Source organism: Balearica regulorum, chromosome 3 (assembly GCF_011004875.1).
Source record: "Balearica regulorum gibbericeps isolate bBalReg1 chromosome 3, bBalReg1.pri, whole genome shotgun sequence".
Classification (NCBI taxonomy): domain Eukaryota; kingdom Metazoa; phylum Chordata; class Aves; order Gruiformes; family Gruidae; genus Balearica; species Balearica regulorum.
Window position 1 is genome coordinate 62,650,169 of NC_046186.1, and position 22,195 is coordinate 62,672,363.

Below are 22,195 nucleotides of genomic sequence, written 5' to 3' on the forward strand. Positions count from 1 at the left end.
AATGGACCTTAGAGAGGGGACTTCATGCTGATAATTGCATAATAACCTTTTTCTGCCAGACACTTAATGACTAAGAGGATATCATTAAATGTGTATTAAGCAGTTTTATTCGGCATTCCATAATTGTCTTTCTACTATATTCTCCCAAGGGTTATCTTTTGTTGTCTACTTAAACAGCTGCCTGTATTAAACATTTTAGCTTTTTTATTGGTTTGTTTTCATAACCATTTTTTCTTGCAGGAGTTAAAGAGTTATTACTTACGTGTGTTCCTGTTTCTGTCGGTGTATTTTAGTTTCCCAAAACAATACTGGAGGTGTTGAAACATTTTATATGAAAGTAGGCTTCATAGAAGTCAATGGCAACTTTGCTGCAGATTTTAGTGAAATCACAGCCTGTTAGGGTGTTTGTTTATTGCAGATTTACCTGAGGAGTGAGGATCACAGACTAACGTGTTAATTTTTTCTCTTATTTTTAATTTAGACTACTGAGCTGTAAATTGAAGGGAAGATAATTTCTGCTTGTGGGGGAAAGAACGGTGAATAACCTCCATGGAAGACTCTCAGGATCTAAGTGAACAGTCAGTAAGTACAAATGTTGCTAAACTGAATGGAATAAATTGAATTCTGTTCAAGTTGTGTTTGAAGGGATTTTACTTTGGATTTGAGAATTGTAGTAAGATCTGGGGAAAGCTTCTGAGCTTTTAGATTCAAACTTTTTCCTAGTTCATGCATGAAATGAGTGGTCATACATGAAGTGAGTGGTTTTAATCTTCATTTTTACCTGTTGAAGGTAAAAGATCATAGTTATATAGGATTTTGCAGAACTAAAATTGTTGGAGGGCTGATGGATATAATTAAGGTACACTGGAAGAATAAAATGTTAAAAGCTTGCACAGTGGTATGCCTTGTTCAAATAATTGTATCAAAATGTGTATCCATAATGGTCTGTCAGTTTTGCTAAAGCAAGAGTTACCAAAAATGTGAGCAAGAAATTTCAGATGGTCAGATTGTGGCAGATGACATATGTGAATTGTTTCAAGGGGACCGTGAGAATTGGCAGTGTATCTCCCTGTCCCGTGTCAGAGGGAGATTCCCCTTGTCATCGATGAAGTAGCTGGGACAAACAGGGTGGACATTTCTTCTCCTTTTTCCTTTCTAATTTTTCCTTTCCCTTAAGGATGTGCTCTCCAGACTTCCTTACCGCCAGGCTGTAGTTCTGAGGAGGCAGCATGCTCCCATCAAATTTAAAGTTGGCTGGGCTTGCCGTCCAAAGTACTGGCTTTGTTTTTAGCATCTTAATTTCTAGTACTGGCAGACTTCGTCAGTACTGTGATCCCCACGAGTCCCAGCTTGGGCTCAGTGTAATAAAGATCAATAAAGAGATTTCATATTTCTATTTCTGACATGCTGAAAGAGGTTATCCATGTAATAAAGTAGTTTTAATATCTTTTTTTAATAGCAGAGACTTTATAGGTAACTCAATTGCAAGGAACTGAGAAGAGCTTGCATGTCTTTTTAAAATGTCAGTAATTTACTTTAATAAGGAGTACTTTGCTCCTGACTGGATAGCTCCTATCTGAGACTTTATCTTGGATTAGAGTTTTATTGCTAATTTAAAGTAGTACAGAACTGGAAAGTCTTAACAGTGTCTTAAGTCACCATGGTGGCACTACTTAGGACATCTGCACAGATTTACGTATTTAAACTGTTCCCAACCAAAACTTTAGAACATATAAAAGCTGCATGGCTTCATAATTTAATAAAGTTTTATAAAGGTCATAAAAGATTAAGTAGGAGTTCTTCTCTCATAGTCTGTGAAACAATTATTCTGTGCAGTATGCATAGTAGGGTTATTAATAGGAAGTAGACGAGCCAGTTTAGCTTAGTGCAAAAATATGTTTTCATAGTGGTTAAAATGTTGTTGCACGACTGGATGCCTGATAAATGCATACTTTAGTAGCCATTTTACTACCTTATCGTAGTCTAATTTCTGCAGTATTTTTCATAGTTACTACAGAGCTTTATGCTAATACGCGAGAAGTCTTGCAAATTACAGACCGAGGTGAAATCTGTGCCCTGTTGCATATGGAGATAGGACTTGCTGTCCTTACACTATCGTTAGTGTCACAGAAAATTGTGATACAAGAGTTTATTCTTCCTACTCGTTGCTGAACAGTGGCAGAACTTCAATGTAATGGGTGGGAAGAGTCCCCTTTTATCACTCCCTGCATCCAGGTGTGCACCCAGACTAAGATCTCACCCAGGTGTTGGGCAGTGTCCTGGGAAGAGGAATTGTGGTGTGAAGCCTGTCTGCCTAGAGCAGATATCGAACCTTGATTTCCCCACTTCAAGAGCCTTTTCACTATTATATCAGGATTCAACTCCTCTCACAGCCAAGTTTTTAAAAAGAAAATAGTGTTTCTGGCTTATTTCTTTAAAAGCCGCTCAACAGGACTGTAGGCTAGAGATCTCGGGTAGAAGGAGGCGTTCTCTAGCCAAGGCTTTGGTGGTTTAAGCTCCAGGAAACTGGAGATGTGTACCTTATACCCCTTCTGCTTGTACTGTTCTGGTGTTTTGTAGTTGTTAATGTGTTTTGTACTGGTTAGCTCTAAGCAGTTTCTGCTCATCGTGCAGGATTCCTGATTCTTGACATGTTCAAGGAGCCTAGGTACTTCGTTCCATCTTCAGGATTCCTCTCTGGGAGCTGGACGCGTAAGGTTTAGATCACGGAAATTCAAGGAGCCTAAGGATCTAGCCACTGCTGCAAGCGTGTTAGATTGTGTGAATAAGCATGAATGCAAGACCTGTCCTCAAACTTGTGCTGGCACCTTGCCCCGAATATTCTAGTCCTTGGTTACTTGAAAGACTGCCTGTCTCTGCAACCGAGATGGGTTAGAAGGTACTTGCTGTTGGATAGTATGTTTGATGGACAGTTGAGTTTTCTGAGTAGAGAGGTTCCTTTATTGAATTCATTTCCCCGGGCAGTTCATCCTTGGGAAAGGAGGCCAGGCACATTTACTTGGGTTAGTTAATGAGGTTAATTTTCAAGTTTTATTTTAAAGAAAAGAAATTATCCTAATTTCTGCAAGTAGGTCATCCTCCTGAATATGATGGACTATCGTGTAGCTTTTACTGTGACGGTCTTCTCCATAATTCTGAGATCCCTACTATTGTTCTAACTCAAGTTTTTGTTGGTTACCCTGTCTTCTGTTCTTTTAAAATACAGTAATAAGAAACGATTGGTTCTATGATTGCTGTCCTTAAACTGTATCACAGTCAGGTGAAACTGATATGATCTTAGTTATGAGCAGTTCTACAGCATCCCTGTTGCCCTACAACAAATAAACTCTTCCACTTTTGTCTCAGAGCAGTGACTGTGTGACCACATGCTGCTTCAGAAATCTAAGTGCACCCCTGTTCTCTGAGCCTCTAAAGAAGTGCCTTTGACTGAATTGAGCAGCTGCTGTGTTTTCTGAGATGCCGTCTTGATTAGATGTAATATATACACCATTTATTGCATTATGCCACTAATTTATTTATTTTCCCTATTTTTATTTGTAGTAAATTCCTCGCCCCTGCTACATTTTAAATCCTTATGCACCGACTGACCAGAAGTCAGGCTCCTTGCCTGCTTGTCGTACCATAGAGCCTCCGTGCCAGGAAATCTGTCATGCTTGCTTTCCTCTGCCTTCTCGCTCCCAGTTCCATGTGGCAGAGGTGGGGGAGTCTAGTCTGAATCTAGATTGTACAGTGATCAAAAGAGTCAGAATCACAGTGGAGTTCACTATACTTCGCTTTTCCTGTCTTCACACACAACCACGTAGGTAAATAGCTGTATTTTGGAAGATCAGCAGGAAAATGATGCAAGTTACTGCCTGCCACAGAGGAGAGCTGGGTTCCATCAGGTGCCATTGAGATCCAGGGAATTCCTGCAGCCGGCATGGAGTGGGCTGGGCTGGGGCTTATCAGCGGTACCGTACCCTTGGCAGGGGCAGGTTGTGTCCTAAAGAGCTCACTACTCTCTTTTTCTTTCCCAATTCAGATGCAGAATATGCTCGTACATCCTGCATAGGAAGGAAATTTGTTTATGGGTATTCTGAAAGAAATAGAAGAAAATACCTGTAGCACAGGTATTTTACAGACAGAAGAAAATAACCAAACGGCCCTTTTTATATTCTGGTGTGATGTCTGTCACCATGTGCAGGCTGCTACTTATCAAGTAAGAGAATACTTAAAGCCACATAAATTGATTTTACTCAGACAGATGTAGCTAGGTAAAACTGTAGTTTTAATAACTCTGATTGATTGCCATAGATTTTATACACACTAGATTAAAAAAGTAGAAGATATAATGAAACACATTAGATTTTATATTACTATTATTGCTATAGTTCAAAATAAATATACTGATTTTTACTAAATTCTAACTTTTTCAAAAAGATGCATGTTAAAAATTCTTCTATTTAGTTTTGAAATGGGAGAGAAGGAAACCTTACAGATCTTGTATTTATGAAGAATCCAGTAATCAGGAGACAAAAGTTTTTTAAGACTGGTCTTGGAGATGGTTAATAAAACGATAACTATTTAGCACCTAAATAGTCCTATGTTGTGCCTTGGTATAGCAAACAAACATAGGATTTTGAGAACTACAGAGGTTTTACACTCTTTATTTTATCTTTTTTCTAGTCATTGTTTGCTGTTCAATCTGTATTAGTACAAGAAAAATAATTTGGCTGCTAACTTGCTAGTTTAGGATTTCAAAGGGCCTTATTAGAAACTGGTGTAATTTCATCCCCTGGCCCTTTTATATAACAGCGTGCATATTTAGATTACTTCATTTTAACCTAGAATTAAACAATAGATTGCAGTGCTGTAGGACAGGACACTAGCAGATGTGAGACTAAACCTGACTGAACAGGTTTTCATTTTTGTGACGTTTGGACAATCATCTCCATTGTGCCCTGGGTAAGTTATTTGTTTTTCATCAGATTATGCAGACTATCATACCTGTTACTTGCATTTATGCCCTACTTACAGCTGGACAATCCCTGGCAACCTTTTCAGACAGTGTTGTTTCCCTGTTTTTTGTTTTGTTTTAACATGTGAAGGCGTCAGATGTGATCCCCTTGCATTTCAGTTTTTAGCTGTAGCTACTTCTCTGTTGCGTGAGCCCTGCGCCTGCAGCATTTAGTCTTCTCCCCTCCGGGGTGGGCAGCCTGCTTGCGCCCTGGGAACTTTGGTTAAAGCTCGTTTCAGTGAAATGAAAAATAGTTTAAACTCTTTTACTGAGTTTTAAATGTCAGTCACAGTTTAGAAGACTGTTCTGTATTGTGGCATAGCATGTTGTGGTTCTTATCTCTGTGATATCAGTATTTGTAGGACTCAGAATATTACAGGCAATTTGTCTTGTTGAATTAGCGATGTTGGTTGAAAGAGACCTCTGGAAGTCATGTAGGCTAGCTTCTGGTCATGAAATGCTGGCAGTATGCACAAATATTTCAACGTTACGAAAGGAATGAAATATATTAAATACCAGTAAGCGAGTACCTTCTGAAGGAATTACGGGTTTAGCAAGCAAAAATAGTTGCCTTAATGAGTGATTGTTTGCTTTTGACTAAAAACAATCATTGAAGAAAAATGCATAACTTGAAGTCAGTTGAAGTAAAAGAAAATCAGCATGTCTTTTCCAAGGTATATTTCAGAGCATTTTTGAGAGTTGCTTATGTATTTTATTACCCCCTATCTATAGACACAGAAATTGGCACAGAGAGATGGCTTGCTGTGTATGATCCAAAAGTATCACCCACTTTGAATTACAGTGGATCAAGAATAAAGTGTAAAATACCATCATTCCTTGTCTGTAATCTAATAGGAAAGTATGGAAAATTGACAGGGCTGAATCTTTCACATTCCAACAAATTTGATGTAGGTACATCGCTGCTGTTCTTTCCCTGCTGCAAGACCTTTACATATGGTGTAACAACATCTGCGAACACATAAATACTGTTTTTCTGACTATTTTGTCTTGTACCACTTCAGCATTCTGTCACTTCTATACCATAATCCACCAGTGATAAATTCAAAGGTGCTTTTTCCAGGCTGCATTAGTGGTTGTGTGTGTGTTTTATTTTTCCTATTCACCAAATGGGACAGACCAAAAGAGACAAGCAGATAATGCATTTTGAGATGAGGAATAAACTGAGCTGTGTGTTGTATGAATTGCATATCCTTGGAGAAATACAGTTTAGCATTGGTCAAAGATACAAATGTTCACTGTTGACACACACATAATAGAAATGTGCGTTTCTTTCTGTGTTAATTAAAATTATGATTTGAAAACACTTTTCTTTAAAAGCTGAATAGACAGTCTCTTAAAAAAATATCCAAGAGAGTGAGACAGAATAACATTCATGGCTTGTAACCCTGCAAGATGGGGTGAGAAGAGGGCTTGGCAAACAAACAGACACATTCCTGTCATCGGCATGGTCACGTCTCCTCTGGTTCAGCTCTCCACCTGTCTCCTGGAAGATGTTACTTAGTCAGTATCAGAGGTTTAAATGGAAAGGCATTGTATGGGCTGTGTTTAATAACAAGGGAAACCAATAAAAGAAGTATGTTCTGTTGTCACATACTGTCCTTGGAGTGCTGACAAGGACTGACACATAACTACTATATAGCTTGTTATATGACTGGTATTCCTGGCTCCAGAGAGGCCCCAGACTGGAATTTTAGGGATGAAACTCCTTGGGAAAATTGCTACTTCCATAAGGTACATGAACTTCCCTCAAGATAGATACCGTCTTCTGCACAGAGGGCTCTAGGGTTCCTGGAGCATGGTGTTTTGTATTAATAGTGATGTTATAGCTCTGATGCTATAGGGGTAGCAGAGGTGACTTAACAGAAAATACTGCTAGGAAAAAAATGGAAAAAAATTGCAGGTACAAAAATTTCTTTTCAAGGCCTGAAAACTGGGCTGACTTAGACCTTCTTTGGAGCTTCAACAAAGGCTTATTCACCTAAGGTTTGCATATGTGCATGTACACATAAGATTTGAAACATATGAACCAGTCTAATAAAAGGTGTTGCCTCTCCCTATAAATGGTGTTTCTTTATATTAAATCATGAGAATCTGACAGACACATTTCAAGCTCTGCAGATGAATTTTGCTTGTAAGATGTGATACATGTTTAAGCATTTTAAATGCCAAGTTTATAAATGCTATACTTTAAATTGATTTTAATATTGCATGTTAACTTAGAATTACTCACAAAAATTCCAAGGATGTCCATGTCAATCCTATCTGTGAATGCAAAATGAAAATATAATAATTTCCTTAGGACAGTGATTGTACATCAGCTTAGGCTTCTGATGTTGACAGTGTCCAGGTGATGTTAACATGTCCAGAAATACTTTCTTCTTCAGTAAAAAAAGGGCTAGAGTTTTGTAAAGCACACAAAATATTTGACAATATGACAACCAATCAATCTTCTCCAGCCTTTTCATTTCGTAAGGCTAAAAGCCCAGCGCTTTCATGTCTATTAAATGACTATGTCTACATTTTCATGTGAAAAGTATGGATTACACTGGACATATATTTGGTTTATTCTCATTTGATTATTGTAAAAAGTCCAGATGCAGCAGTGTGCTGAAGAATGTGTGCGACTTAAGGGATGTGATTAAGCCCAATGAAATCGATGGGATTTCTCATGCGCTTTAAGTTAGGCATGGCTCAAATAGTTTTCTGGAAGAGACTTGGAAATACAGTACAAAATAAAAGCAATAATTTCAGAAATATTTTATTAGCAAATACTTCTGAATGATTTGTGGCTATGGCTAATATTTGTTCAGCATCATATAACGGTCACGGTTTCTTTCTTCTCCCAGTAGTAACTTTCCTCTGAGCTCTACCTCAGTATCTGAGTGGTTGGCTTGCAAGTAAAGTCCTATTAAAAAAGAGAAGAATGACAGGGAGAAGTGTTACATTTTTAAATAATAAAATGACAGTAGAAGAAGAATCTAATTTCTTATTTTATAAAGTATGTCTTAAACACATTGAGCACATGCAGACCCATTAAACCACAGTCACATCCTTGTGCTCTTTTATATTAGATTAAATCTGTAGCAACTTAAAAGAGGAAAAGTTAAAGAGTGTTGAAATGTTATGGCTACAGTGAATGGAAACAGTTTTGTTGTAATATAACTTAAGGTAGAACTTGTCCCAGAGGCTCGCATTGAAGAAACAATGCAAAACTTGTGTTGCTTATTTTATTATTTATTAATTAGTAAAATAATTTGTTTTAAGATTGGTTCATCCTCCATGCTCCTGAAAGCAACACCTGATGACAGATGAGAATATTGTTGCTGTAGCGCGCTTCGCAGCGTGTCAGCACTTGTACTTCAGCCGTGACCGTGCTTTAGCCCAAGAGATCCACCCACCCAAACGTGCAGCACCGTTGCAGCTCAGGTACGTCAGGTTTGTGTTGGAGCATTACTCTTATAAAGGCAACTTCTAGGTGAGAAACTAAGTTTATTTCAGCCAAGGCCAGAGCTGACTGAACAAGCCTTTTCTTAAATGTGGCAAGAGACCTAGTTTATCATAACTCTCTCTTTGTCCATATATGTTAACTGCATCCTGACATTGGTTTCATGATATTTAAGGCAAAACCAGACCAGAATGTTGTTGACCAGAGCCACTAATAAGCTGAGTGTTTGTCATTTGTCAACTAACAACAGAGCCGAGAAATACTCTGAAAAGATATGTAGTCGTCTAAGTGTTTAAGAACCTGTACCTGAAATTGAAGGGTGTTTTTACAGAAAATTTACTTACCATGGAAAACCTAGGCCACTTTTAGAGTAAAATTTTTGTGTTTCAGTGCAGTCATGAGGTTTTTCCCATTTTCCAGGTGTGTTGCTTAAAACAAATCAAGAGAGAAAAAAAAAAAGAGAAAAAGTCCAGTGGTTTGCACAGGTGCCTTTGGATAAGCCTGAGTCTCAAATGCAGTAGGACTTGCTGGTTGGTGACAGCGTGTTCTTTTGCTGACACCAGTAGAGGATAGAGCTGTAGCTGGGCAATAGGCAGAGAAGACATTTCTTTCTGTGTTTGAGACTGATACAAATTCTAATCTGAAAAGTTTAATGTGCTTTCCTGTAGTGAAAGGAAAAGCTGTATACAGAGATCTGAACAATCTTGTGGTCAGATGTTCTTTATAACATAAGTTGTCACTGGTATGCACTGGAAAAAAACAATCTTTACAGTAAATAGCAACATTACAATAATATATTTTTAATTGTTTAACAGGAATAAAAATAGCAGTGTAACAAGGCCCAACATATTATGGTATTATATATGTATTGCCAATGTAATACTTTTAGTGTGCTCAGCATGCTGTGTGGCTTTCCTGACAAATTTCTGGAAGAAGTTTATAAGATATTACTTTCCAGTGCCAACTGACAGGCTTTTTTAATGCTAATAGAGAATATGTGAGGGGTTTACTTTTTTCCTTGTGAAAACACCTGCTGAAGTTAGAATTTGGTAGCATCAAAAGGAAGAGAATCTGCTGCGAAATAGGTTTCAAAGTGGGGACTAAACACAGTGGTTTTATTCTTGGGATCCTTCAGGTGTCCTACTCGGACTTGTTGCTAAACTCAGGTGTATGCAGGTTGGCATTCTTATCTGCATTTTCAGTATGCTCTTCACATCTGACTAGCAGGTCAGGTACAAGGGAAGGTACTTGGGAGAGTGTCTCTGATTCAGAGGACCTGGAAGAAAGGTGAATGTGGATCCCTAATGCTTCTTTGGTTCCTTCTCTTGCTTTGCCTCCCATTCTCAGCCCCCACAGGCTCCAGTCTGGAAAATACTGGACATCATAGAATTTTCAAGGCATATATGATATAATTTGATAAGGTAATATGGAGCTGGAATGTTAAATCTGAATCTTAGGTTAAACATAGGGGAATGAATGTTAACTGAACCCGATTTTTGCTCTTTAGGATTTTTTTTTGTGTGTGTGTGGTGGAAGCAGTGACTAATGGGATTTCTGTCGTGAAAAAAATCTTTAGTCATTCCCGATTCTGTTAAACTGTGTTTGGCTTTACATTTTTAGTCTTTGATTCTGGGCCATATGAAATTTTTGTTTATGTGATTCAGTCAAAGTATACAGGGGAAGGAGCTAAAGCACACCTCACTTATTTCTGAAATGAAAAAGAATGGTTTTCTTCTTTTTAGCAATGCTAAAATTTATTTAATTAATTTATTTAATTATTAATTAAAAAATTAGCACAGGTTTTCAAATTTCAGTTTGTCACGCAGTCACCTTCCCTGTGGTACCGCTCATGGCTTTGTAGTGAAATGCTTTGGGGTGCCACCTGAGCGTGTTTGAGATTTACATAATAAACACCCGCAGCTTGAGAACCTCATGTTGCTGGTCACAGCACTGTCGATACTAAATTCCTTCTTTAAAAAAGTCAAACTATGATTGTAGTTCAGAAACCAGCAGCAAGTAATGTGTGCTTAAACCGTTTTTAGGAATTCTTTTTACAGCCTCTGAGTAAATAGGATTTGTGCATTTATCAGCCCAGGTAGGAACAAGTGTGAGAAAGAACTTGTTCACTAAATGGAGATCCTCATAGTGTCCCTTGAGCAGTTAGAAAAACCTCTATTTGCTCTTTTTTTCCACCCATTGAAAGATTCTTACTCTGCCATTAAAATTCTTCTAGTAGCCTGTGCCTTGAGTGCAGCACGTTGCTTCCCAGCAGTTCAGGCATTTCCTTGAGTGGGATGGGCTGTCATTTCCTCTCCTCCGTTTTAGCTTGTTTTATTTCAGATATGAAGTAAACTTGATAGTATGACAATTTTTCAAATAAAGAAATTAAAATAATTCTGCAATGAAATCTGTGGAGCATTTCTATCCTTTCAGTAGGTTTTACCATCAGAGGGAGCAATGTGTTCTCTACTTAACAGACTCAGTTATCTTGTTATCCTGTGTTTTACATCAACCCCTACTAATTGCATTTATTTAAACAGCCTGGCAGGTATTGGCCTTCAGGGATCCTGACCCATTTTGTGCATCTGAACTTCACTTGCTCACTTGCTGGTCGCCATGCGCTGTTCCAGGATGCTTTTAATCTCACTTATTTCAGGAACCTGATTCACTTAGCCCTCACTGCATCAGACACAGGAGTCTCTGTTCTCAGGGAAGTACAGCAGATAGCAAGAGTGAGTGCTGTGCACTGTCAATCAGATCCTATATACAGGGCTCTAACTGTTCAGGAGCTTGAATCCAACCACAGTTTTCCTTTATATACATTTAATCAGTTTCTTGTACACTGAGCTACTGGTTATCATCTTCCATTATGTATCTACTATCTCCTTTTCAAGTGATTAAGTACACAGACTAAGCTGAAGCACCAGTCATAAGCACATTCACATGTTCAGTTTACGCTAAATAATCTGTATTAGTTTATTTCTTTCTCTGTACATTCTCTTCCATGTAGTTGCAGTGGTTCTTTAGTGATGCTAGAGCTTTGATGGGCTACGGACATCCGGACATCCTGCTCTTTATCCTGTTACCTAACTGTTTGTCTATCGTGTTCTCAAATTCACTGCCCAAGTTAAATAGCTTTGATAATGAGTTTTCATGGTTTTTTTAGTACTTCATTCATAAAAGATTCATAAAAATGAATCATAAAGATTCATAAAAATGAAGATAATTTTATCCCCTTTTCACATATTTTTGAGGATGCAAAGGGTCTCATATAATCACTTTATTATTTCAAATGGAATGCCTTTAAATGTTTATTAATAAATGTAATAAATGACAGTTTAAACCATACTTTTCAGGGCATCACAAGTGAAGATCATAGGCTTCCAAGGAGTTGATAGCATACTGAGTTTCATGCATGACTTGCTTTTAAGACAAGGAATCCAGAGTTTAATTAATTGAAGGAAACTGTTACATTTTTCTTGCAAGATGCTGAATTTAATCTGGACATGACTGCAAAATGCAATTAGCAGTAGAGGAATAGTCTGTAGGACCAAGGGCAGTTATGTGATGCATCACTCTTCAGTTCTTTCTTGTTAGTACTACAGTTCAATAGTACTTAATTTTGACAAAAGCAAACACATACTGATAAGATTTCCCTGAAAAATCAACATTGGCCTGAACTTTCCAGGTTGAAATAATATCTAATTTTCATTTAAACAGGGTAAAATTAGCTAACATTTTGAGAACCTTATCCTGAACTATTTACTGAAAATCTCATCGTGTAATTTAAACTGTATTTTAGAGTATGTCTATGGTAGCAGATGTATTACAATAGTAATGTTACACTTCAGCTGCTTTTCTGATGCTGTTGGATGTGTTCTGGTTTGGACTCTAACCTTGTCAAGAGTTCTGTTGAAAGTCCTGGTGTTGAGCTGTGATAAGACTCTGAATAACTGTCTAACAGGACATCCTGCCAGATATAATCACGTTTGAATTTGTCTGCAGTTGATAGGTTTGGAAAGTCTACAGACTTGCTTTACATTTTTATCTAAATGCCTGTGTAATGATAAAAGACTTAGAATTATTTAGAATATTGACATTTTACACTTTCTGTAGCCATGCAGCTACAGAAATGATTGATGTTTCTTTTTTATGTCTACAAAAATTGAATACATATATAGAGCCTGATCCCAACATAATTATTTTTGTGTCATGCAGCTGTAAAATTCACCAGTTGTGGAAAGCCTATCAGTAGGGTGTCAAGCAGACCTACTGTGCAAAGAGCTTATGTGAGCACTTAAAAAAGACAGGAGAAAAAGAGGTATGTTTAGATCGCTGTAATTGCTACTTTCATCTTCTGTGGTGTATGGGAAATTGTATATTTTGTCAGACAAGGAAATCTTGGTGTGGTCTACATGCTAAAATACATAATGATAAAAAGCAGACTATAATGGTCAGTGAGTTTGTACTACATATTCCTTCATGGATGAATGAATTTCTCACGTTTATGAAGAGCCTACTGTGCATCAAAAAGACCTCTGTAAAATGTTATGTCTAAATGTACTTCCATTTATAACTGATCTTGCAATAATACTCAGTGCTGCAGATATGACGTGATTGTAGCTCTGCAAATCATGCTTCCAAATTCAACCAGTTTACCTGTAAGAGCGTGGAGCTAACAAATAACTGTAATTATGCCAGGGACAGTGCTTTAGTCTTTGCTGTCTGGGTTCACTTAACATGACGTGCATTGAAGAGGAAGGATGCCAGCTGGTTGTAAAAGGGCTGGAGTGTGGCTTCGTTAAAATCACCAGTTACAGAAACCCATCTGGCATGTCCTAAGAGCAGGAGCTGACCTACTAGCTCTCCTCCTCCGATTTCCAGCAGCCTCAAGGGACACTCTTGAGGCCTTTAGTGAATACAGGATGCAGTGTCTAACCAGGAACGATGCAGTATTTCAAAACATCTGAAATTTTCAGCTGAGTGCTGCACAGTGCTCAAAAATTATAATTGCTGCTAGCATAGTTTCAGAAAAAGATGAGAGAAAATATCAACATTCACAATCCCGTCTAGTGTATTTTAAAAAAACATAATGAGTACACCATAAAACTCAGGAAAAGGAAGAAAAAAAGAAAGAAAGAAAAGAAATGACACAGCTCATAAACCCCACTGGAAATCTCTCCTTTATTATTCTATGGAAATGGACATTTCCCTTTTTGGAGTTTGAAGCTTTTTTGGAGTTTGAAACTTTATTGCCATTAGTAGTAGCCAGTATCCTTCCAGCAGACTTTCTTTGTCTTCCAGTTGAGCCATCACCATGATAGTGAACGGAAGAAAATACAGTAACATGTATTTTTCTTCATGAGTAGTATTTTAAGCAATCGTTCAAATGAAGAGACTCAGTTTGTGAGTTTTGGCTGTGCATGGTTTGCATGGTTTCTTTTCGATGTCTGTGCAGTGCTAGTTACCTGGCCCCTTGGAGACTGGAAGGATTTAACTGGAGCCATCACTGCTTAAGCAATGTAATTTTAAAAGTCTTTCTAGGCAAGGCTGTCCTGTAACTCTCAGCTAAAATGGAAAACATCAACAAAGTTGTTTATTTTAATGAAATAGTATGACAACTTTGAATTCCTGTAACTTATTCTCACCTCTCCAGTAGCAAGGCTCTAGTAGCAGTGGCACATTAATTCCTCTAAAGAAAAGGATTGCAGTGCATAGATGAGAAAGAATGTCTGAAGTGCAGAATAATGACACTAGTATTGACAGTTTTATGTGGAATATTTTTCTCAACATACAGGAGGTGTGTAAAGTGTTGTCCATATCCCCATTTGCATATGACAAATATTCTGTACACTGCACTGTTGAGACATAATGTTGTTTCTTCATTAATTACATTCAGACATAGAACATGGGAAAGTTACATAGGTGGAAGGTGAATCTTTTTCTCAATTTTTTTAACATATAATACTCATACCATCTGTAATACTGTCATGGTTTAACCCAGCAGGCAGCTAAAACAACCACACAGCCATTTGCTCACCCCCCCTGCTCCCAGTGGGATGGGGGTGAGAAATAAAAACAGAAAGAAAAAAAACCCCCGAAACTCATGGGTTGAGATACAGACAGTTTAATAGGACAGAAAAGGAACATAGCGATGATGATAGTAATATGCAAAACAAATGATGAACTGCACAATTTCTCACCACCTGAAGTTGATCCTCAAGACCCCAAGTTGCCCTGCCTCCTGGCCCACCCCCCCAGTTATATACAGAGCATGATGTCATATGGTATGGAATATCCCTTTGGCTAGTTTAGATAAGCCATCTTGTCTGTGTCCCCTCCAGCTTCTTGGGCGCCCCCAGCCTGCTTGTTGGTAGGGCAGTATGAGGAGCTGAAAAGTCCTTGACTGCTTGGCAACAACTAAGAACATCAGTGTGTTATCAACATTCATAGAACCATAGACTCATAGAATGGTTTGGATTGGAAGGGACCTCAAAGATCATCTAGTTCCAAGCCCCCTGCTGCAGCCAGGGACACCCTCCACTAGACCACGTTGCCCAACACCCCATCCAACCTGGTCTTAAACACTTCCAGGGATGGTGCCTCCACAACCTCTCTGGGCAACCTGTTCCAGTGCCTCACCGCTCTAACAGGAAAGAATTTCTTTCTAACATCTAATCTAAATCGACCCTCCTTCAGCTTAAACCCATGACCCCTTGTCCTGTCACTACACTATCTCATAAACAGTCCCTCACCATCTTTCCTGTAGGCCCCTTCAGGTACTGGAAAGCTGCAATCAGATCTCCCCGGAGCCGCCTTTTCTCCAGGCTGAACAATCCCAACGCTCTCAGCCTGTCCTCACAGGAGAGGTGCTCCAGCCTTCTGATCAGCTTCGTGGCCCTCCTCTGGACTCGCTCCAGCAGCTCCATGTCTCTCTTGTACTGGGGCCCCCAGAACTGGACGCAGTACTCCAGGTGGGGTCTCACAGGAGCAGAGTAGAGGGGCAGGATCACCTCCCTCGACCTGCTGGTCACACCTCTTTGGATGCAGCCCAGGACATGGTTGGCTTTCTGGGCTGCAAGCGCACACTGCCGGCTCACGTTGAGCTTCTCATGAGCCAACACCCTGTGGTGGGTTGACCCTGGCTGAGGGCCAGGTGCCCACCAGAGCCCCTCTATCACTCCCCTCTTTCATTAGACAGGGGAGAAAAGGTACAATGAAAAAAAAAAAAAAACTTACGGGTCGAGATAAGGACAGGGAGAGATCATTCTCTAATTATCATCACGAGCAAAACAGACCGAACTTAGAGAGGGAATTCATCTTATTTATTTCTAAGCAAAACAGAGTAGAGGAATGAGAAATAAAATCAAGTCTTAAAACACCTCCCCCCACCCCTCCCATCTTCCCGGGCTCAACTTCACTCCCGGCTTCAACCTCCATCCCCCGCAGCAGCACAGGGGGACGGGGAGTGGGGGTTATGGTCAGTTCATCACGCGGTGTTTCTGCCGCTTCTTCATCCTCAGGGGGAGGACTCCTCTCATTGTTTCCCTGCTCCAGCGTGGGGTCCCTCTCATGGGAGACAGTCCTTCACCAACTTCTCCAACATCAGTCTCCTCCACGGGGTGCAGACCTTCAGGAGCAAACTGCTCCAGCGTGGGTCCCCCACGGGGTCACAAGTCCTGTCAGCAAACCTGCTCCAGCGTGGGCTCCTCTCTCCACGGATCCACAGGTTCTGCCAGGAGCTTGCTCCAGCGCGGGCTTCCCACGGGGTCACAGCTTCCTTCAGGTGTCTCCAGCTGCTCCGGCGTGGGGTCCTCCACGGGCTGCAGGTGGAATCTCTACACCCCCTCATCCTCCCTCCATGGGCTGCAGGGGGACAGCCTGCTTCACCATGGTCTTCACCACGGGCTGCAGGGGAATCTTGCTGCGGCGCCTGGAGCACCTCCTGCCCCTCCTTCTGCACTGACCTTGGTGTCTGCAGAGTTTCTTACATCTTCTCACTCCTCTCTCTGGCTGCAAAAAGCGCTCTCTAACTGGTTTTCTCTTTCTTAAATATGTTATCACAGAGGCGCTGATTGGCTTGGCCTTGGCCAGCGGCAGGTCCGTCTTGGAGCCGGCTGGCATTGGCTCTGTCAGACACAGGGGTAGCTTCTAGCAGCTTCTCACAGAAGCCACCCCTGTAGCCCCCCCACTACCGAAACCTTGCCACGCAAAACCAACACACACCCCCAAGTCCTTCTCCTCCGGGCTGCTTTCCATCCAGTCCTCGCCCAGCCTGTAGTTGTGCTTGGGATTGCCCCGACCCATGTGCAGGACCTTGCACCTGGCCTTGTTGAACTTCATGCGGTTCGCATGGGCCCACCTCTCCAGCCTGCCAAGGTCCCTCTGGATGGCATCCCTTCCTTCCAGCGTGTCGACCACACCACACAGCTTGGTGTCGTCAGCAAACTTGCTGAGGGTGCACTCGATCCCACTGTCCATGTCGCCGACAAAGATGTGAAACAGTGCTGGTCCCAGTACCGACCCCCTGAGGAATGCCACTCGTCACTGTTCTCCACTTGGACATTGAGCCGTTGACCACAACTCTCTGAGTGCAACCATCCAGCCATTCCTTATCCACCGAGTGGTCCATCCATCGAATCCATGTCTCTCCAATTTAGAGACAAGGATGTCATGCGGGACAGTGTCAAATGCCTTGCACACGTCCAGGTAGATGATGTCAGTTGCCCTTCCCTTGTCCACCAACGCTGTAACCCCATCATAGAAGGCCACCAGATATGTCAGGCACGATTTGCCCTTAGTGAAGCCGTGTTGGCTGTCGCCAATCACCTCCTTATTTTCCATGTGCCTGAGCATAGTCTCCAGGAGGGTCTGCTCCATAATCTTACCAGGCACGGAGGTGAGACTAAATTCTTATTATTCTCATCCTAAATCCAAATCACAGCACTATGCCAGCTGCCTGCCGAAACCAGGACAAATACCTAGCTCAGTTGTTTTTGCAAGAATTACATTTTCACTGAGGAAATTTTAATGGAAAGTATAAATAGGAATGTATATGTTATGTGTGATTTTTCTTGTAAATTTTTAATTCTGAAAGAGAGCAAAAGATGGAAAATAGCATCCATGGAGGAAAAGAGTAACCAAATGTGTAAATGACAACTGTGAGGATACTTTGATCAAGTATATATAGTAATGTAGAAATGTGAAATGCAGCATGGCTGCCCGCTGGGATGAATAATACAGTTGAAATGTTCATAGACGGCTCTTTGGCTGTTGGTTTCGCCAGGCAACTGTGTTTGCTTTTCATGTTTTATACTTTTAATTGCTGCTGTTGTAACAAAACATCAAAGTGCCATGACTGGCTACTACTTGAAAAATGAAATAAATGTTGTCTAGGAGAGGCTCATGGAACATCCTCTGATGTTTGGAGCTAACCTGGTCTGTTCCCAGTATTCACCCACCCTTTACTACTGTCTGCTGGGAGAGAATGGTAGAATCAGTCCCTGCTGCTGCTCAGTGGTGGCTTTTGAGGTTAATATAACAAAAAATTAATCTTAGATAATCAGACCATTATAAAAATCTTGAAGCTCGTTAGGGGCACAGACATACTAGATCGTGCAGGGAACATCTCTAGCTGCTTTATTTTAATTTTTTTCCTATCCTTCCTTGTAGTTCATAAGAATCGTCTCTCACAGGGGATTGTAAATAGTTTCCCTTAAAATTTGGGGTTGGAAAATGGTCTTTAACAGATGCCACAGTACAAAGCAGGCAGCACAGCTTTGTGTGTAAAACTGTTCATAAGAATAAGGTTTTTATGATGGTGATGAAGATCTATGGAGGAATCTTGTCTCATGACTACTGCTACAGAGGTGAGACCTTTGCATTTGACTGCATAAAGAGGTTACTGTTATGTGAAGACCAAAACCATGTTTCTGCCATTGTCTTCCATTTCTTGATCAACAGTAAGCTCAGTCCAGCTGGGGGAGAAGACTAAGCTGTCTTCTTATCTATAAATGTTTCTGATGTCACCTGGTAAGTTTGCATGTGTGACTTTTCTACTTTCCCAGAAGAAAATACCTCCATTTAGAGAAACCCAATGAGTGAATTACCCAAGGCCAAACTCAGCTATGCTTGTGAGTTTGACATCCATAAGCTCCACTGGAACTTGGCTTCATTCCCAGGGCTTCCCATTTGACATCATATCATACATACTGTGAGGTTATAATGCCCTATGAGTCATAAACTTAATGATGTCACATTAAAAGGAGGAAATGGAGAAAAGATTCATCTTAGAAATAAAGAGAAAGTGTAGCTGCCTTTCAAATGGAAAGAAAATGACAGAATAAATCATTCTCTCATTTCTGGAGCTGACAAGAGTATTCTATATTAATAAAAAGGGAATGCTAGAAGTGTAATAAAGGTATTGCACAGTTTGTAATATTTGGCACTGTCTTCCACTGAAAGGATACATAACTGGGTAGATGCTGTGTGGGCTTGCCACCATCCTTCGGCTTCTTTGTGCTTGTTGTACTTCCTTTGAAGGAAGCTATTAGTTACAAATAATTTTAATAGCAGAATGTACTAGAACATGGAAGATAACTGCTGTGCTTGCTTTACCCACTACTCACACAAGTGACATGGAGCAAGGGAGATGTGCCTTTTTGGTGCAGAGATGGAAATCACTATGGCACAGTTAATATTAAAGGGTTCCATTTGGGCTCCTCACTACAAGAAGGACACTGAGGTGCTGGAGTGTATCCAAAGGAGAGCAATGAAGCTGGTGAAGGGTCTAGAGCACAAATCATATGAGGAGCAGCTGAGGGAACTGGGGTTGTTTAGCCTGTAGAAGAGGAGGCTGAGGGGAGACCTTATTGCTCTCTACAGCTACCTGAAAGGAGGTTGTGGCCAGGTGGGTGTTGGTCTCTTCTCTCAAGTAACAAGTGATAGGATGAGAGGAAATGGCCTCAAGTTGTGCCAGGGGAAGTTTAGATTGGATATTAGGAAAAATTTCTTCACCGAAAGGGTTGTCAAGCACTGGAACAGATTGCCCAGGGAGTGGTTGAGTCACCATCCCTGGAGGTATTTAAAAGACAAGTAGATGTGACAGTTAGGGACATGGTTTAGTGGTGGAGTTGGCAGTGTTAGGTTTACAGTTGGGCTCAATGATCTTTAGGGTCTTTTCCAATCTAAATTATTCTGTTCTGTTCTATTCTATTCTATTCTATTCTAAAGCTGTTGTAGGTGATACAGTAAGAAAGCATGGGAAATACTGCATCATCTATGTAGAAGAAAAAACTGAATTGCTTTAGCAATGCAATTAGGCTGGTGGGGATGCTGTGTTTAAATGGTCTTTTGGGGTGGTTTTTTTTGTTCAGTACAAGCTTACTTTGCTTGAAATATATTTGAGTAAATCTTTTGGGAGAAGGCAAAAATTTTTCTAGAATCCAGTTTATGATGAATAGCAGCCTAAGGTTCATTAGTAGCCTCATTGTACACCTGCATATCCTGGATCCTGTCTCCAGTCGGTACATTTTGAAAAACTTCCAACATCTGTCTTACTACCAAGAAATTTATACTATAATTCCAGTAGATCATGACATCCATTTTCTGTCTTCATAAAGAATCAAGTCCTTGAATTGTGACAACATTTAGATACTCTAAAGACTTATATTTTATTCAAATACAGAGTCCCCTCTTTTTATAATTATGGATAAATGACAAAATCTTTACATGTATCGAATATGAACAAACCAAGCATTTATAGTTAGCAGAAAATGTGTACTAAGTGGGAAGCATAACTGTTACTATGCCAGCAGAGGTCTTCTAGTTGTGACAACAGTGACAGTCATTACGTATATAATTCACCATGTATTATGAGCCATTTTACACTGCCTGGTATGGTATTGTACATTTTAAATCATTAAACTTCTAGAATTTAAATCTATCCTACTTATTATGCAGTGTAAACAATTTGAACTGATTGTGTCGTTTTAGAAAAAAGTATTATATACAGTTTTCACAATCAGTTAAAGACCTCCCCCATTCATATGACGCTAGACTCTTTTGAATAGTCGTAGTCATCTTTATTAAAATGTTATTACTGTATATATTGAATAGCAGACTAAGTGCCTAAGACCAGTATTACTTTTTGACTTAAGAGTTATTGCTTCCCTGGGACTTCAGTAATTTGCAAACTCTCCTTGAAGGAAAGAAATCATAGATTAAAATTAGGGCCACCACAGTTTTACAGTGGATCCTGCCCTTTCTTGGAGTGGTCTGTTCCGTTTACATGAAATTTAACATTGTTTGCTTGAATGCTAGGGAAGAGCTGATTTGAGGATAAAAACTCCCCGTGTTTATGAAAAAAATACACTTTTCACACTTGCTGTCAGTGTAAATATTTTAATGTATAAAATTTAGTGGAAATGGTTTGGAGATTATTTTTTTTTATGAATCAGTTTAAAAACCAGATACTCTCCAGCAAAAAAGTCACTGTTTAAATACTGAAATATGTTAATATTTTAAGTATCAAATTTTGATAAGCCAGTAAATATCTGCTAATTCAGCAGAAAATTCTTAGTTCCCAAAACAGCAGTAAACAAAGAAACAAAATACATGGTAACCAAAGCAAGCCCTACAGACCCACCACAGTATTATGTACCTTATATGCCAGTGTTTTGTAGTTCATACTGGAAATGTTTGTCACTTGATCAAATTCAGTCTAAGGATGAGAGAAAATCTAGCAAATTTTTGGAGATTTCATCATGCTTGTTTGAGTTGTAAAGGGGGGGTGTGTGTGCCCGGCACATAATTGTAAATTCCCGCTATGTATGTATGTCGTCTATTAAGGGAAACTGATACAAAGAATGAGTTATAGAGAATCATGAAGAAAAAATAAAATGTATTATAAAATCTATTTGTCCTACTTATTTGCCATGTTACCGTGACTTGAACCTTGCTTCCCTCCCTGAAATACCTCTGCAGCCTTGTTAGTACGCTCAGGTTATATACACCTTTCCATTATATAGGGTTGGGTTGACCAGCAGGCTCTCAGTTCATGAATGCTGCCTATTTGAAAACTATTGCTTTGGTTTAATTGCATGAGGTTATGTTTTTGTAAGTGTAAGTAGAAAATAATATCGCATTAGCCTGGCTATTTTAGCTTTCAAGATTATTTCACAGAACTATGTTTAATAACTCTATAATTGAATTATACAAAAACCTCTGCATTTTGACAGACTGGTTGATGGCAAAATATGTTAGTAATGTTGTGAGAGCTTGTGCAGCTTCTGGCTTGTTAAATCCAAAGTTTAGAGTGGCCAGTACTTTAAAGTTTCTGCTGATTTCCAGTGCTAATAAAAATTGCCAAGGAATGAAACTGCAGCTTTTTATTTCATTTTTCCTATATTAAAATTATAGTTATCTTGCAGTGAGGGAGATTCTAAATTCATCTTTTATTTCTTTGATCAAATCTCTTACAGGCAGCAGAGTATTTTTAAACTTTGTGCTTCTCAATGTAATGTTCTGAATGGTTCTGCTATTACATACTTTTAGTCAGCTTCGTATTTTTAAGTGATAGAAAATCAATGTGAACTAGGTGAAAAAAGTAACCTTTTTTAGCAAAACAGTTACTTGAAACCAAATAAGAGGTCTGGTATTCCCACAGATATGCATAATTACCATTCTTAGACTTGGTTTTCTCCACTGCAGAC

At 39.6% G+C, this 22,195-nt stretch overlaps 1 protein-coding gene across 3 annotated transcripts in view; it reads left to right on the forward strand.

Annotated features, from left to right (window-relative positions):
* EYA4 (EYA transcriptional coactivator and phosphatase 4) overlaps positions 1-22,195 on the forward strand; it is a 163,517-nt gene that overhangs the window by 19,262 nt on the left and 122,060 nt on the right. For all 3 annotated transcript variants that reach the window (XM_075748128.1, XM_075748129.1, XM_075748127.1), the window contains exon 2: positions 482-582. In XM_075748128.1, coding sequence (XP_075604243.1) covers positions 550-582 — 33 coding nt within the window. In that variant the 5' untranslated portion in view covers positions 482-549. The remainder of the gene's footprint in view (positions 1-481; positions 583-22,195) is intronic.